The sequence below is a fragment of the Rhinatrema bivittatum genome, chromosome 2 (assembly GCF_901001135.1).
Source record: "Rhinatrema bivittatum chromosome 2, aRhiBiv1.1, whole genome shotgun sequence".
NCBI classification, from domain to species: domain Eukaryota; kingdom Metazoa; phylum Chordata; class Amphibia; order Gymnophiona; family Rhinatrematidae; genus Rhinatrema; species Rhinatrema bivittatum.
Window position 1 is genome coordinate 328,633,143 of NC_042616.1, and position 14,310 is coordinate 328,647,452.

The window sequence follows — 14,310 nt, forward strand, 5'->3', positions numbered from 1 at the left end:
ACAAATCCAGAGAAACCCCATGCTGGCCTTGTTTTAGGAGTCCCCTCTGGGAACATATATGGAATGCATTTTCATATCTTTGGTTCTAAAAGCCAGCTTAATTTGCATATCTTGGATACTCTGTAAACCAGACATATCTGAGGCTCTCAGGGACCAAAATCTGAAAACCACAGCTACACAACAGGAACATAAACCAGTGACTACCTATTACAGTTGATCTTTCAAGTTCCCTGAAGAGAAAGGAGGTTTATTCATATATATATATATATATATATATATATATATATATACACATATATATACATACACACATACACACATATATATATATGCAACTCACGGCTTCACCGCTCCTAAGTTGCAAAGGCATCTTCCCTCATTACAGAAAACAATTACAAATTCCAACCTGCTGTTAGATCAAAACGGCAGCAGATAATCAAACCTGGCCCCCACGACAAGAAGAGAACTATTTTAGCTGCAGGACTAACAAATGAAACCTGGAGTTCCCGTTCGCAGGCCATCATTAAGTGTCTACCTGTGATGTAGGATGTACTCACCCAGTTCATTGTAATTAAGAGAAAGAGAGTCACTTCTCGCCATTCCTTTGAACTCCTGGACTGAAGTTTTCTTGCCCATTTATGTTAAAGCTGAACAAATCACTAGGCAATGAACCTACTATTCTCAGCTTGCCCACCCTCTGCCCACCCCCTCCAGACCCCTTGGTGCTGGCGGTGTATGGGGTTGGGGGGTGGGGTGTCTCTGTAGATGATGATAAATGAGGATGAAATTACACATTTCTCCTCATCACTGCTACCACTGTGATCTTCAAACAAAGGCTTCCATCAGGCTATAAATGAGGGTCCGTTCAAACATTTAAGCAAGACTAGGTGTATGCTGTGGCGCTGTTTTATATATCACATACATTCGTATTCAGGTTAATATGCCTCTAGTTTCCCATTCATGTTTTATGTGTCTTTTTTTTTTTAGGCTTAGGTAGACGGTTTTTTTGTATTAAAGGCTGGGATGTCAAAAGCTAGCTACTTATTTGGCTGTCATCAGCCAAACAGCAAATTCCAATGAGCACCAGTCCTTGCTGCCCATGTATTGCCCTGCGGTTGCTGCAATCTCTTTTACCTGCATATCTTCATGCCTACTCTTGATTTGTCTAACTGGGATATTCCAGAACTAAGAACCCTGTTTCTTTAATTTACTGGACACAATTTAAGAGTATTTCAGGGTTAAAACACCTCAGAACATAAAAAAAAGGTAAACAGTTTAGAAGAGTATTTCACCAGGACCTCGTGCCATACTGGTGGAGCTCTAAGTTACTTCTCATCCCTTTTGTTGCAACTCTAGGTTTACAAAACTCATTTTCATTAACCTGCTATAACTAACTTTTCACAAAGAAAAAAAGTCAGCCAAAACAAAACCCAGTAAAATTATCTATACAGTGAAAAGAAGTAGGCCTACAGCATGGACTTTCACAATATGCCTCGGAAGAACCGACCTACAAGTAAAATCTTTGGCACGACAGTGAGAAACCGATCGATGTCTTCCATTTACTGTCATAAAGAACTGCCAGATAAGTGGATAAAAATGCATATAATAATATTTCTTTGTATTGTGCCCATCAGTGGACACTTTGATGTACAACAGAATTCTCCCATACTTTAAAGTCCCTGGCCTGAAGAGCTTCCTGTCTAAATTTGAGTATGGGCAGCTTAAGTGTGGTGACAGTACTCAAGGTCATACGGTGAGTGGGGTGGATAGGGAAACCAAATTGGGGTCTCCAGGTTGCCACCTCTATGCTCTAACAACTAACGACTAACCCTAGACTATCAGCCCAACAATTTGACTATTATTTGCATGCACTTTTGAAAGCTCTTGTTTACTTTGTTGCTCCCCCACCCCTGCCTCCAAACAAAGCTTTCAAAATCTAATCATATGGAAATGAATTTCGCTGCAAACATTAACGAACATAAAAACGGGTCGTTCATCGGATCAGTACCACCTATACGTGAGCGGTGTGAAGGTTGCTGAAGGACAGGCAGCTCGCACAGCCCACACGTCGACCCCATCGGAACATCTGAAAATATGGACATCGCTGGGGTGGAGGGACCCAAAGAGAATAAGAAAAGTCATCTTGGCTCCCATCGTGGAGGGCTGACACATGAAGCACCTTTTGCCAGTGCGACTGAGGCAGGTTGCACCTCATCTCTGAAATTTTCAGTGAAGGTAAAGAAAGGGATAGCGAATTGTTTACATAAGAACATGCTATATTATACTGGGTCAGACCAAGGGTCCATCAAGCCCAGCATCCTGTTTCTAACAGTGGCCAATCCAGGCTACAAGTACCTGGCAATTACCCAAAAACTAAGTCTATTCCACGCTACTGATGCTAGTAATAGCAGTGGCTATTTTCTAAGTCAACTTAATTAATAGCAGGTAATGTACTTCTCCTCCAAGAACTTATCCAAACCTTTTTTAAACCCAGCTACACTAACTGCACTAACCACATCCTCTGGCAACAAATTCCAGAGTTTAATTGTGCATTGAGACCTATAATGCCTGATAGTGCAATCTGTATCGTTTTTGTTATTTGATATAAAAGATGCAAATAATTTGTGGGGAAGGGGAAGTTGTACTATTTTCACTTCCAAAAAAATAACAATGCTTGCTGATTTGCACAAACATTTTCTTCCTTGGAAGGGGAGGGTGGGGGCAGAGGGAGTGAGGGGGGGGGGAGATCAGAAAATGATATCTAAAGCCCTTACTTTTGAATATATTCAGCAGGCTAGAGTAGCAGCTTCATTCCAGCCCTTCCTTCCCTTGCACACAACCCTAGGAAACAGGGGAAACTGCCTCTGACAGACGCTGGCTGGACAAGATCCCTCCTGAGTTGGCATCCCTCCAACCTTCCCAGCGCTCAAGCCTTAATTGCACTCCCTCGGCTCTCACCACCGTTACACGTGCTCCCAGCTTTAGGTACCATTTTTTTTTTGTTTTCATTTTTACAGCAGGTGGCCGAAAGGAACTTGGAAGCCACCCTAGAAATTTGCAAGCAACTTTCTCCAGGCCAAAATCAAAGCTTTTTCCGAGGACCAGATTCCTGGGTGGCAGCGCAGCCAGCAGCCACAGGCTGGCGACTGCAGTAACGAGAACAAAAAACCGGCAGAGTCAGCAGCAGGCAGGGTCACCACAGCTGCCGAAATGCCGGAGCCCACTTGGGGCTCTCCACTGCTGACGCCTGCAGCCCTGGCTAGCCCAGGCGCGCTAAAGCCGAGCCCGCACTATATTTAGACAGGGTCTCCAGTAGTCAACATCTGCTAGGCAAAGCCGCAACTTTTTAAGTAGCCCATGGCAAGGTAGAGATGGACCGGGTTCCCCCCGCCCCCCACCACCACACGCACAACTTAATCAATACTCCTGTGCCGGCCTCGCCCAGCCCACACCTTAAATGTCGTGAAAGCGAAAACCTCAGGTTTCGGCAGAGATGGGCACAGGCAACCTGATTCCCCAGGGTCTGTGCGCATTCCTATTATATAGTAGAACAACTTATTTAAAAAATAATCAAAATAAATGCTCGGGCTAGTCTTAAATGTGTGTTCCTTCAACTAATTTGTGGGTGCCGTGGGTAAGATAATAAAACCCTAGAGATGATCCAGCCAGTCACAGCACTCAAGCGACAGCAATGACTTCGAGCCTCTAATCTCAGTAGCCACAGACACCTGCACGGGCTACTAATGGATGTGGATGGACTACCAGGAGAAAATGATGCCCTTTAATTTCTGTGCCCTATATCTCCGAATGATCTATACAGATGTGTTGCTCTTGTTCTACTTGAACATGAGATGTTAGCAAAAGTTGTATTTATTTACTTATTTTACACCAACTATGCCTCAAGAATGCCTAGAGCAGTTTTGTTTCCTTCCTTAAAACAGAAGTGGCAGCCTTGGAGCTCGGTGTGGCGTTTGCTTGAGTTGGACTTGGCCGAAAAATCCAGGAGACTGTGCAAGGGTGCGAAGGTTTTACAAATTTTGTGTACTCTTGGAACAACTGTTAAGAGAACTTGCTTAACTTAACTTTCATATATATATATATATATAGGAAATTATAACTTCTCTGCCCCAGTTCTCCAGAAGGTCACTGTGTCAGGTTAAGTGCAAGCGGAAGGCAACAAGACCTTAGCATTTTACTGTATGATGTTATCTCTGCTGTTTACACACTGTCTGTCAGCATTGTGGATATGCTATCGAGAGGAGGAAGAGAAAAAGTCAACAAGTTACACAGGGGAAAACGCTGGGAGAAATAAGTAGACTGTGGCACGTACCTTGCCCAAGTCTAAGGGTTTACAATGTACTTTCTAAGCTATAGGGGAAAGTACAGTCAGACTGATGGACAGAGACGGGCAACCAGAGGAGAAGGCTCTTCTGTCAGTGGAGCAATGAAGACCGGGGACCTTAAGTAGTGAATGAAATGAGAGGGAGGGGAAAACGAAGCCCATGAACCGTTTTGCACTGTGTCCCCTTACCCCTGCTCTCGCCACCTCTCCAGATCAGGGAAGCGAGCAGCCCCGGCCAGAACTCCAGCTGCACAGAGGGGGGGGGGGGGGGGGTCTGATGCCCTTTACATAGGTAACTCATTTCTGTCTTGTAAACCGGATTAGTGTACGAACCTATCATTAGTATAACCCTGTATCTGATTAAAGACAGTTTCTTGACACGAGATTTGATTTTGTTTCTGAATTCCTCCTTTGTACCTCTGCCGTAATTGCATGCCTTGCGCCCTGATTCTCAAAGTCTAACTTACCAAGCAGACACAGGTTATACAAGGGTTGTCTGTGATAAACGGGATCTGCAGAATCTCTCCTTCGTTTTCACATTTGGCCACAGACCCTGCATTTGGAACCAAAGCAAAGAAAACAGATCAGAATTCCGTGCAGGGGGAGCGAGTTTTTGCCCTGGCGTAAACTCCAGCTCTTGCTGGTTCGGCTTGCAAAGGTTCCAGATAAACTGCACTCTTCCACCTGCAGAATTAGCAGGCGAATGGATTGACACGGGACACACTTGTGTGTGTGTGGTTTTTGGAAACGACTGCATTTGCTTAAATCAGTGCTACTCAACCTAGTGTCAGGGAGCCCTGAGTGGCGCTTCGGGACTCTTCCACGGAACAGGGTTCCGGATGCTTTTAGTGCTAAAGTTAACGGGAAGACAATGCGCAGTGCTTCTAAAAAAAAAAAAAAAAAAAAAAAAAGGGGTTTCCCTGCCCCGCAAAACGGCCCCAAAGTGACTAGCACAACGCAGAATGAACCACACGATTACAGGGGGCTCTCTCCCAGGAAGCAGTGCCGTCTTATGATACGTTTTGCTTTTTTTTTTTTTTTTTTCGTCTGGATGGAAAGCGGCGAGCCCGCACAGGCACAGCCGGGCCACCCCATCCGGGATCTCCCCCACCCCCACCGGTCCCTGATCAGTGCTACATTCAATTATCTTCCGCGGGGATCGCGTTCCGAAGCTGGATGCTGCTTGCTTTGCTGCCTAAAATCCGCGCGCGCGCCCCCGCTGTGTTTTTCGTGCATCAGGTGTCAGTAAAATATGTCCTCCGGAACAAGACTTGGATCCTCACCTGCCTGCAAGCCTGCAATTACATTCTACAGTCCTGATCTCTAAACAATAATAATAATAATAATAGTAGTACAGCAGCAGCAGCAACACCGGGCTTCCTTCCATTAAACTGCAGCGCAGGAGGTTGACCGGTAAGTAACTCTGGGTGGGCAGTGCCCGGCATAAACGCTGAGATCCGGACCCCCTTTCTATACTTTTTTTTTTTTGCAAAGCGATGTCTTCAATTCGGGGGCACGATCTGCCTTTAGTTTTCCAATTCGCAAACCACTGCCCTCGGCTAACTCGCCAAGCTGTTATCTGACAGGAGCCACCGATTTCAAACAAACCTACACCAAAAGTCGCTATGAAGGTGGGCGGACTGCCTGGAGGGGTGGGGAGGCTCTTTTTTTTCCCCCCCCCTCTTACCTGTCAGGAACGAGGAAGCCAGCGACCTCTGGAGCAAGGTGCCGAGCAGGAAGCAGAAGCCGGCGACGGTGCCGATCCCGGGGGAGCCGAGCCTCCGGGCCAGGCGGCAGCCCCCGGCGAGGAGGAGGAGGAGGAGGCGAAAGCAGAGGGAGAGCATGGTGGCCGCCCCCGCCCGGCCGGGCTCCGGACAGGCGGCAGACTTCCCCCGGGGAGGAGAGGCTGGGGAGGGGGGAGTGCTGCTGCTGCTGCTCCTTCCAGCGCCCACCTTCGGGCTGTCGCCGCCCCGCAGCCTGGCCCGGCCCGGTGGGGTGGGGGGAGCCGGGGGTGCCCGCAGCCGGAACGATCGCCCTCCTGGCGCGCAGGTCAGGGAAACCTTCCTGACGCCCACCCTCCCGTTCTCTGGTACCACTGTAAGCACCTCTCAGATCCAAATGAACCTAAGCATCCCCTCCCAGCAGCACCGCACACACCCTTTCCTCTCTCCTCGCTGACCACAACCCCCGCCTTGCTCCCCCCCCCCCCTTCCCTTTCTCCTGATTGCTCTCCGGACGGCTCAGTCGGGACAATGCGCGGATCTCTCTTCACTTCCATCTCATGACTCCGTTTTCTTTTTTTCTGTGAAACTTTTTTTTTTTTTGGTGGGGGTGGGGGGAAGAGGGTTTGGGAAGGTGAAAAGGGGGTTGGTCTTTTGCTGCCTTACATGCACCCGTAGGCAGGGCACGAGGGAGATGCTGTCGGAAGCCCGGGGCCATTGAATCAGCAGCAGCATGAAGTCCGGGTCTCGGAGACTTCTCTCGGCGGCACTCGCAAGCGTTATACACACACACAGGCGGATGGGGTGGGCGGTTGCAGGAGACTCGATCTTTATGGGACGCTATCTGACTTCCGCCAGGCCTCGGCTAGAGCAGGGGTTTCCTTTTTGCCCTCCGTTCCCTTCAGGCGCTGGACATGTTCTCACTGCCCGCTTCGCCTTGCTCTCCGGCCTGCAGCGGGAGAAGCAGCGTGCGGGGGGCAGGAGGGAGAGGGGCCGGGGCAGCGTGAAGTGAGCAGCATACAACCAAGGGGGGTGGGGGAGGAGAGCTGCAATCTGAGGGGAGCCCAGAAGATCCCCCCTCCCAGAGCCGGGCTCCCACCAGAGCAACCCGCCCCATGTGCAGAGAGAGAAAACGCTTTAGGGCACTATCCTTCCTTCCAACAGGCCTCCTTTTCTGCCCGGGTAGGGACCTTTGTTTTGGGTTTATCTTTTATTTCCCCCCCCCCCCCTTCATTTATCCGTGTTTGTTACAACAAGAGCAAACTCGACATTAACCTGTAAAAAAACGGCAAGTCACTTTCTTCCACTGATTGCTCCCTTTTTTTTTTTTTTGTTCTTGTTGGAATAAACACGGCTACATTTCCGGGACCAAAAAAATAATAAAAGAAAACGGAAACTCTCCGCATGGATAGCTCACTTCATTCACAGCAGCGCCCCCTCCTGCCTGGGTGCCGCTGCCCTGCGCTCGGGAGGTGCAAGCAGCGAGACGCAGCCCGGAAACCTGCGTGCCCGCAGGGGTCTGGCACATTCGCATGCGCGCCCCTAGTGGTGAAAGGCAAAGACGAGGGTTACAAGTACTGTCTCTGACTTGACTTTCCTTTCTGTGGGTCCCCCACACAGGAGAAAATCACCTGCCTGGCCTGAGAGCTTAGCAGAGACAGCAACTATTTCAGCTCTGGTGCTAACGTATTCTGCTCTTTCTCTAGTAAGCGAAGCGGGGCGGGGGTTGCCAAGGAGAGTACGATTGTCTGAAAGTTCCTTCAGTGTAACACATTTCCGCCTGGTACATGGAAATTGCAATGCATCCGTTTTGTTTTAGAGCAGTGATACTATAATTATAACATTTTATGGTGCATCCTTTGACAGAAAGGTAAAGACCTGTATGAGCTACTCTTTCCTGACTCGGTAAGAATAGTGCTTACAAAGGGCACCTCAGAATTCCCTTCCCTCTTTAAAGAAAACCCTGCAGTTTCTAGTCTTCAGTGTCTTCTTTCCCTCTTATTTCTGTACATGACTAAATAAAAATATATCCTTTTCAGCAACAATAGAAGATTATTTGTTAAGAAAATGCAATGGAATTCAGCTTGCCAGCCATCAATGTGCATATGAAAGGTACCACGATCAAGGTATAATGAAACTTATTGTGTGGATATTCTAGATAAGTGGACAGTAGATATGTGCAAATCACTTACTCCTGAATGGACAGAGTGCCAAGTGCCTCAAGGTTATGCCAACTTGTTATGTCCCGTGGCTTTAAATTGCAATAAACTAGGAATAAAGGCAGCATGCAGGTAAAGACCTCAGTTTGTATGTAGTCCTGTTATAAACTCATGTTGTTTCCCTAATTAGTCCCATATTAAAATACATCTGTGCTTAAACAGCATAGCAAGGTGCCTGGATGATACTTTGAAATCAACGGTTCAGTGTGCTGCAGCAGGCAAAAAAGCAAACAGAATGTTAGGAATTATTAGGAAGGGAATGGTTAATAAAACTGAAAATGTCATAATGCCTCTGTATCACTCCATGATGAGACCACACCTTGAATACTGTGTACAATTCTGGTCGCCACATCTCAAAATAGATATAGTTGCGATGGAGAAGGTACAGAGAAGGGCAACCAAAATGATAAATGGGATGGAACATCTCCCCTATGAGGAAAGGCTGAAGAGGTTAGGGCTGTTCAGCTTGGAGAAGAGACAGCTGAGGGGGGATATGAGAGAGGTCTTTAAAATCATGGGAAGTCTTGAATGAGTAGATGTGAATTGGTTATTTACACTTTTGGATAATAGAAGGACTAAAGGGCACTTCATAAAGTTAGCAAGTAGCACAATTAAGACTAATCAGAGAAAATTCTTTTTCACTCAACGCACAATTAAGCTCTGGAATTTGTTGCCAGAGGATGTGTTTAGTGCAGTAAGTGTAACTGGGTTTAAAAAAGGTTTGGATAAGTTCTTGGAGGAGAAGTCCATTAACTGCTATTAATCAAGTTGACTTAGGGAATGGCCTCTGTTATTACTGGCATCAGTAGCATTGGATCTTCTTGGTGTTTGGGTACTTGCAGGTTCTTGTGGCCTGGTTTGGCCTCTGTTGGAAACAGGATGCTGGGCTTGATGGACCCTTGGTCTGACCCAGCATGGCAAGTTCTTATGCATTTCTTTTACCTTCTGCCCCCTCTAAACATCTCTCCCCTATTGGGTTAGTTTGCTTCTTTAAGTGATCCTTTCAGTGGGCTTTTCAATGTTATATTTCACAAATATGCATACAGCTACTGCCATTTTTTGCTTTGGTATCTGTTATGACAGTTTCCCAAAAAGGTGTTTGTTGGGGGTGGAGCAGGTTCAATGCTGTTATTTTCCAACTAGGAGTAGGCAAACTGAGATGAAGCAATAAAACCACTTGCCCAATTCATACAGTCAGTGTAAGAGTGGCATTGGCACTCATAGGTCCCAGGAGTTGTTAGCTTAGACCATCCGCTCAGATCCCATCGCCTCCCTCATAGAAACTCGTTCTTTGGTGAACAGGCATATGGTGGCATGCAACAAAGGTTCTATGGTAACAAAAAAGCAAATTCTGAAATGCCAACCTCTGAATATGCTCTGCCATTGTAGCTGAAAGTTTAAGAATAAGTTTGATAAGAAAGCTCTTCCTTTTAGCTCCTTTATCCAAAGCATATCCACCCTTAGGTGGATATGCTTTATCCATATCACCCTTAGGTGATTAGATATTTTCCCTACACAAAAACATACTAGTAGTGCATATATGAAAATATATCTAATTATTTAATCCTCTACACCAAATAGATTCACACCGTAATAGCAAATTCCATTCATGATTGGTGGAGATTTGTGGCTATAAGTAGCTACCTCTACATAGATCACAGACTCTACATACTAACACAAACTCTTTTTTTTTTATTCAGAGAACACTAGGGTGCTTGATGTTTATTTGTGTTCTTGTGCTGCTGGTGAGATTTGCATTTAAGGTGAAAGAAATGTGAGCTGTGCTCAATGCGGTATCTGTTTTCTCATCAGGAAATAATAAACTCAGAACTTTGTGATAGAATAGAGTTTCCTATTGTCAGATCATTCAACATTTTAAATAGCACCCATTAAAGTGCAGTTATGTATGCAAAGAATATTTTTTTATTATTTTAACAATTTATTGGTTACCTCATCTGTCGTCACAATATTCTAATGGAGGCTGCCAACTGACTTATTTTTTCAGGATGGATTGAACCAGTCCTGGATTTGCCTTGCTGTATACATGGACCTGGAGTCCTGTTTTTCTGAGAGAAAGAAGAGAACAACAAATCCATACATGCAATGTGGAAAAAGCTGCTCTGAAAAAAATGGATCCAGTGCTCAAAACTAATTCTAATTACAAAACAGAGCATCAGCAACTCTCCATTGCTCAGAGCATCAGATTGCCTGCTTCTTGGTGCTATTACTTTCTCTTTATGTCTCTTTCCAAGATCTTGTTTGTGTTATTCTCTAAAGGTATTTTATTTGTTGTGATGTTCATATTCAAAAGCATTATCTGGCTAATTCAGAAGTTAGAAAATATCAACACCACCTAACAGTGATCTGTAAATTATCTCTTGATCAAAACGTGAACAACACTGTTCAATCACTGTAAATTATTGATTTTTAATTATTACTTATCAACTTTTCTTATACACTTGATTTATGTATATTGTTATATTTTTGTGCCTATACATAAATTATTAAAAATAACTTTTGTACCACTTCCAATCATACATCAAGACACTTTTTATGAAAAAAAATTTTTGAAGTTGGTTGAAAGTTTCATATACTCGTGTAGGTGTCCCTGCACCATCATTAACTTCCAACTGCCTCCTTATGTGAATTTTTTGAAAACATTTTTTTTACAATTTAAAGTCCCAGTGGTGATATGTGACATCCATTAGGCACCATTCTTTATATAAAATATGCTGAGGTAGATCTTAAATAAGTACGCGCTAGCGGCACGAACAAAAGTATGCCGGATTTTATAAAATACGCGCGTAGCCGTGCATATCTTATAAAATCTGGGGTCGGCGCGCGCAAGGCTGCACAAAATCGGCAGCCTGTGCGCGCCGAGCCACGCAGCCTGCCTCCATTCCCTCCGAGGCCGCTGCAAAATCGGGGCGGCCTTGGAGGGAACTTTCCTTCTGCGACCCCCACCTTCCCCTCCCTTCCCCTTCCTTCCCCTATCTACCCCAGCCCTACCTAAATCCCCCCCTATCTTTTGTTGTGCAAGTTACGCCTGCTTGAAGCAGGCGTAACTTGCACGTGCTGCCTCGGCATCCCCCGGCACAGGCCGCAGTGCCGGGGGACTCGGGACCGCCCTCCCGGCCCGCCCCTGAAGGATCACCACACCCCCAGACTGCCGACACGCCCCCTTCCGGTCCTTTTACGAAGCTCCGGGACTTACACGTGTCCTGAGGATTTACGCGCGCAGGGCTTTTAAAATCTAGCCCTGTGTGTACAGCTTTGTAGCTATTAGCTTCTTCAATCAATTGTAACTATTTTCAAAAAAAGTTTTTTTGGTTTTTTTTTAAATGTTACCTTCTTTTCTCAATTTTTCAAATCCGATGTTGCTGATTATTTTAAAGTATGGATACCTTAAACCTTCCTGTTAATTCCGAATCTTTTATGAAGATCCCAACACGTACATGTTTCAGACTGTCCGTCATTCCTCAGGGGAATTATTCTCTGTAAAACAAAGCAACAACAGACGGATTGTTACCACACTGATCGTTTTTCAAAACCATATCCCGGTGTAAATCTCTCCCATTCTCCAATATTCAAACCAACGCCATGACTGTCAGCTGACCCAGTACGTAGCCAATCCCCTATACACGTGACCGTGATTTATTAAATTTGCCAATCCTGAGCTCTAAACATGAATGAGCCAATCGTCAATGCACTGACGGATCCGTTGTGTCACTCTCATTCGTTGGTATATCCACCATATAGTTTCTCCATTCTGAAATGTCCATTCTGCAATCACTTACTTGACAGGTTGGTTTAGTACGCCCCCCCTATGATTTCACATGTTTATTCACCACTACCTACGAATCGGACCTGATTGGCACACCTCGGGTTTCACTTATCTATTCGCCGCTACCAGTAAATCGGACCTGATTGGCACGCCTCTAGCTTCTCTTCTCAAATGCCTTGATGGTACTATGCCGAAAGTGAACATTTATGCTGTGCTATGCTGGGCAATCCCTTTATGTTATAACACTGTAGTCAGATTGAGTTCTTCATTCATGTCTGTGGGATCCGATGTATTCAACATGTAAATCCAAAAGGCTTCGTGGTAATTTATTTTAATGCTTAAATCTCCACCGCGAGAAGAAACATTGACTTGTTCAATATGGTCCACCTCATCTGTATCTATCAAGTGTTAGACCATTGGAGCTGTCATTTTAGCAGTGTTGAACCGGGATTTGTGTTCCCCCAAACTTACTTGTACCGGACGAGTGGTCCAGCCTATATAGATCTTTGGGCAAGGGCATATTACTGCGTAGATGACATTACTGGAATTGCAGTCAGTGTTTCATTTTCTCCAAACTCTGTAGTTGGTGATGGGAACCACCCATTCCTTCCCTACTATAGCCTGCGTGCACCAACTGCAATGTCCACAAATCTGGTGGCCTATGATATTACCTGGGGGAGCACTGAGATCTAATTGAGTGTGCACTATTTTATCTCTAATATTTTTGCCCTGTGTAGCGGCAAACAAGGGAAATTCTTTGAACACATCGTGAAGTATATGAAACTTTCAACCAACTTAAAAAAAAAATTTTCATAAAGGGGCGGATTTTAAATGCCCTGAGCGCGTAAATCCGGCCAGATTTACGTGCGCAGGGCCCTCGCGCGTCGGTGCGCCTATTTTGCATAGGCCACCGGCGCGCGCAAGTCACGGGGCTTTGTAAAAGGGGTGGGGAAGGGGTGGGGAAGGGGTGTGCCCGGAGCGACGCGGCGTTTTGGGGGCATGGCGTGGCGTTTCGGGGACGTGGTGCCGGCCCGGGGGCGTGGTCGAGGCCTCCGGACCAGCCCCCGGGTCGGGTGATGGCGAGCCAGCAGCCCGCTGGTGCGCGCAGATTTACGTCTGCTTTTAGCAGGCGTAAATCTGCCAACAAAGGTAAGGGGGGGGGTTAGATAGGGCTGGGGGGGGTGGGTTAGGTAGGGGAAGGGGGGGGGAGGGCGAAGGAAAGTTCCCTCCGAGGCCGCTCCGAAATCGGAGCGGCCTCGGAGGGAACAGGCAGCGCGCGCTGGGCTCGGCGCGCGCAGGTTGCACAAATGTGCATCCCCTTGCGCGTGCCGACCCCGGATATTATAAGATACGCGTGGCTACGCACGTATCTTATAAAATCCAGCGTACCTTTGTTCGCGCCTGGTGTGCGAAGAAAAGTACGCGATCGCGCAAATTTTTAAAATCTACCCCAAAAAGTTTCTTGATGTATGATCGGAAGCGGTACAAAAGTTATTTTTAATAATTTATGTGTAGGCTCAAAAATATAACAATATACATAAATCAAGTTTATAAGAAAAGTTAAGTAATTAAAAATCAATAATTTTCAGTGATTGAACAGTGTTCACGTTTTCATCAAGAGATAATTCAGAAGTTAGCCAGCTAAATGAATAATTGGACACATATCCTGCCAAATTGTAGCTAGCTAATAAGTTAGGGGGCTAGAATTTAGCAGGATAAGTTAGAGGCATTCTGGAGATGAAACTTGGAGGAGGTGAGTAAGCTGGCTAAGTTAATTGGCTAACTCCAATATTCAGAGTTAGCTGGATGACTTAGCTGGCTAAGGTTCATCATTCTTCGCAAAATGATGAATACTGCGAAAATGGGGGGGGGGGGGGCGGGCCTGCGAAAGCCCTCAGCCTTTGCACCACGACGGTGCGATTTCAGCAGCTGCGGTGCGCCGGCTGCCGGCTTTCGCACCGAATAGCACCACCGTGAAAGGTGGTGCTATTCGGCGCGCTACTGCGACGATACTGTTAGTAACATCGCCGGCAGCAAAGCCACCGCCGACTCCGCCAGGTTAGATCACACAGACCAGTCTTGCTGGAGATCATAGTGCAGTGGGTGGTGACACGGGAGGCATTTCTTGCATGCCATGGCCACCAGGAAGGTCACAAAAGCTGATTGGGTTATGAGGGGACTCAGCTGAAGCTTTGCCGATTCTAGAAGGAGTACAGAAAATTGTCTTTGGAGTTCAAACGCAAG

At 46.2% G+C, this 14,310-nt stretch overlaps 1 protein-coding gene and 1 long non-coding RNA gene across 3 annotated transcripts in view; one reads left to right on the forward strand and one right to left on the reverse strand.

The window, feature by feature from the left end:
• The window catches only part of BMPER (BMP binding endothelial regulator), a 642,704-nt gene extending 635,873 nt beyond the window's left edge, over nucleotides 1-6,831 (reverse strand). Inside the window, exons 1-2 of one of the 2 annotated variants that reach the window (XM_029589775.1) lie at nucleotides 6,730-6,831; nucleotides 4,810-4,895 (exon numbers count right to left, since the gene is read on the reverse strand). In XM_029589775.1, the coding sequence (XP_029445635.1) occupies nucleotides 4,810-4,895; nucleotides 6,730-6,781 (138 nt within the window). In that variant the 5' untranslated portion in view covers nucleotides 6,782-6,831. Of the gene's footprint in view, nucleotides 1-4,809; nucleotides 4,896-6,029; nucleotides 6,545-6,729 lie in introns of those variants that run through there. The other variant, XM_029589773.1, reaches the window with a different exon arrangement.
• Nucleotides 5,401-11,095, forward strand: LOC115084642. Its single transcript, XR_003854618.1, has 3 exons — nucleotides 5,401-5,755; nucleotides 8,103-8,189; nucleotides 10,288-11,095. It is a non-coding gene; the product is annotated as an uncharacterized LOC115084642 (long non-coding RNA).
• The last annotated feature ends 3,215 nt before the right edge of the window (nucleotides 11,096-14,310 follow it).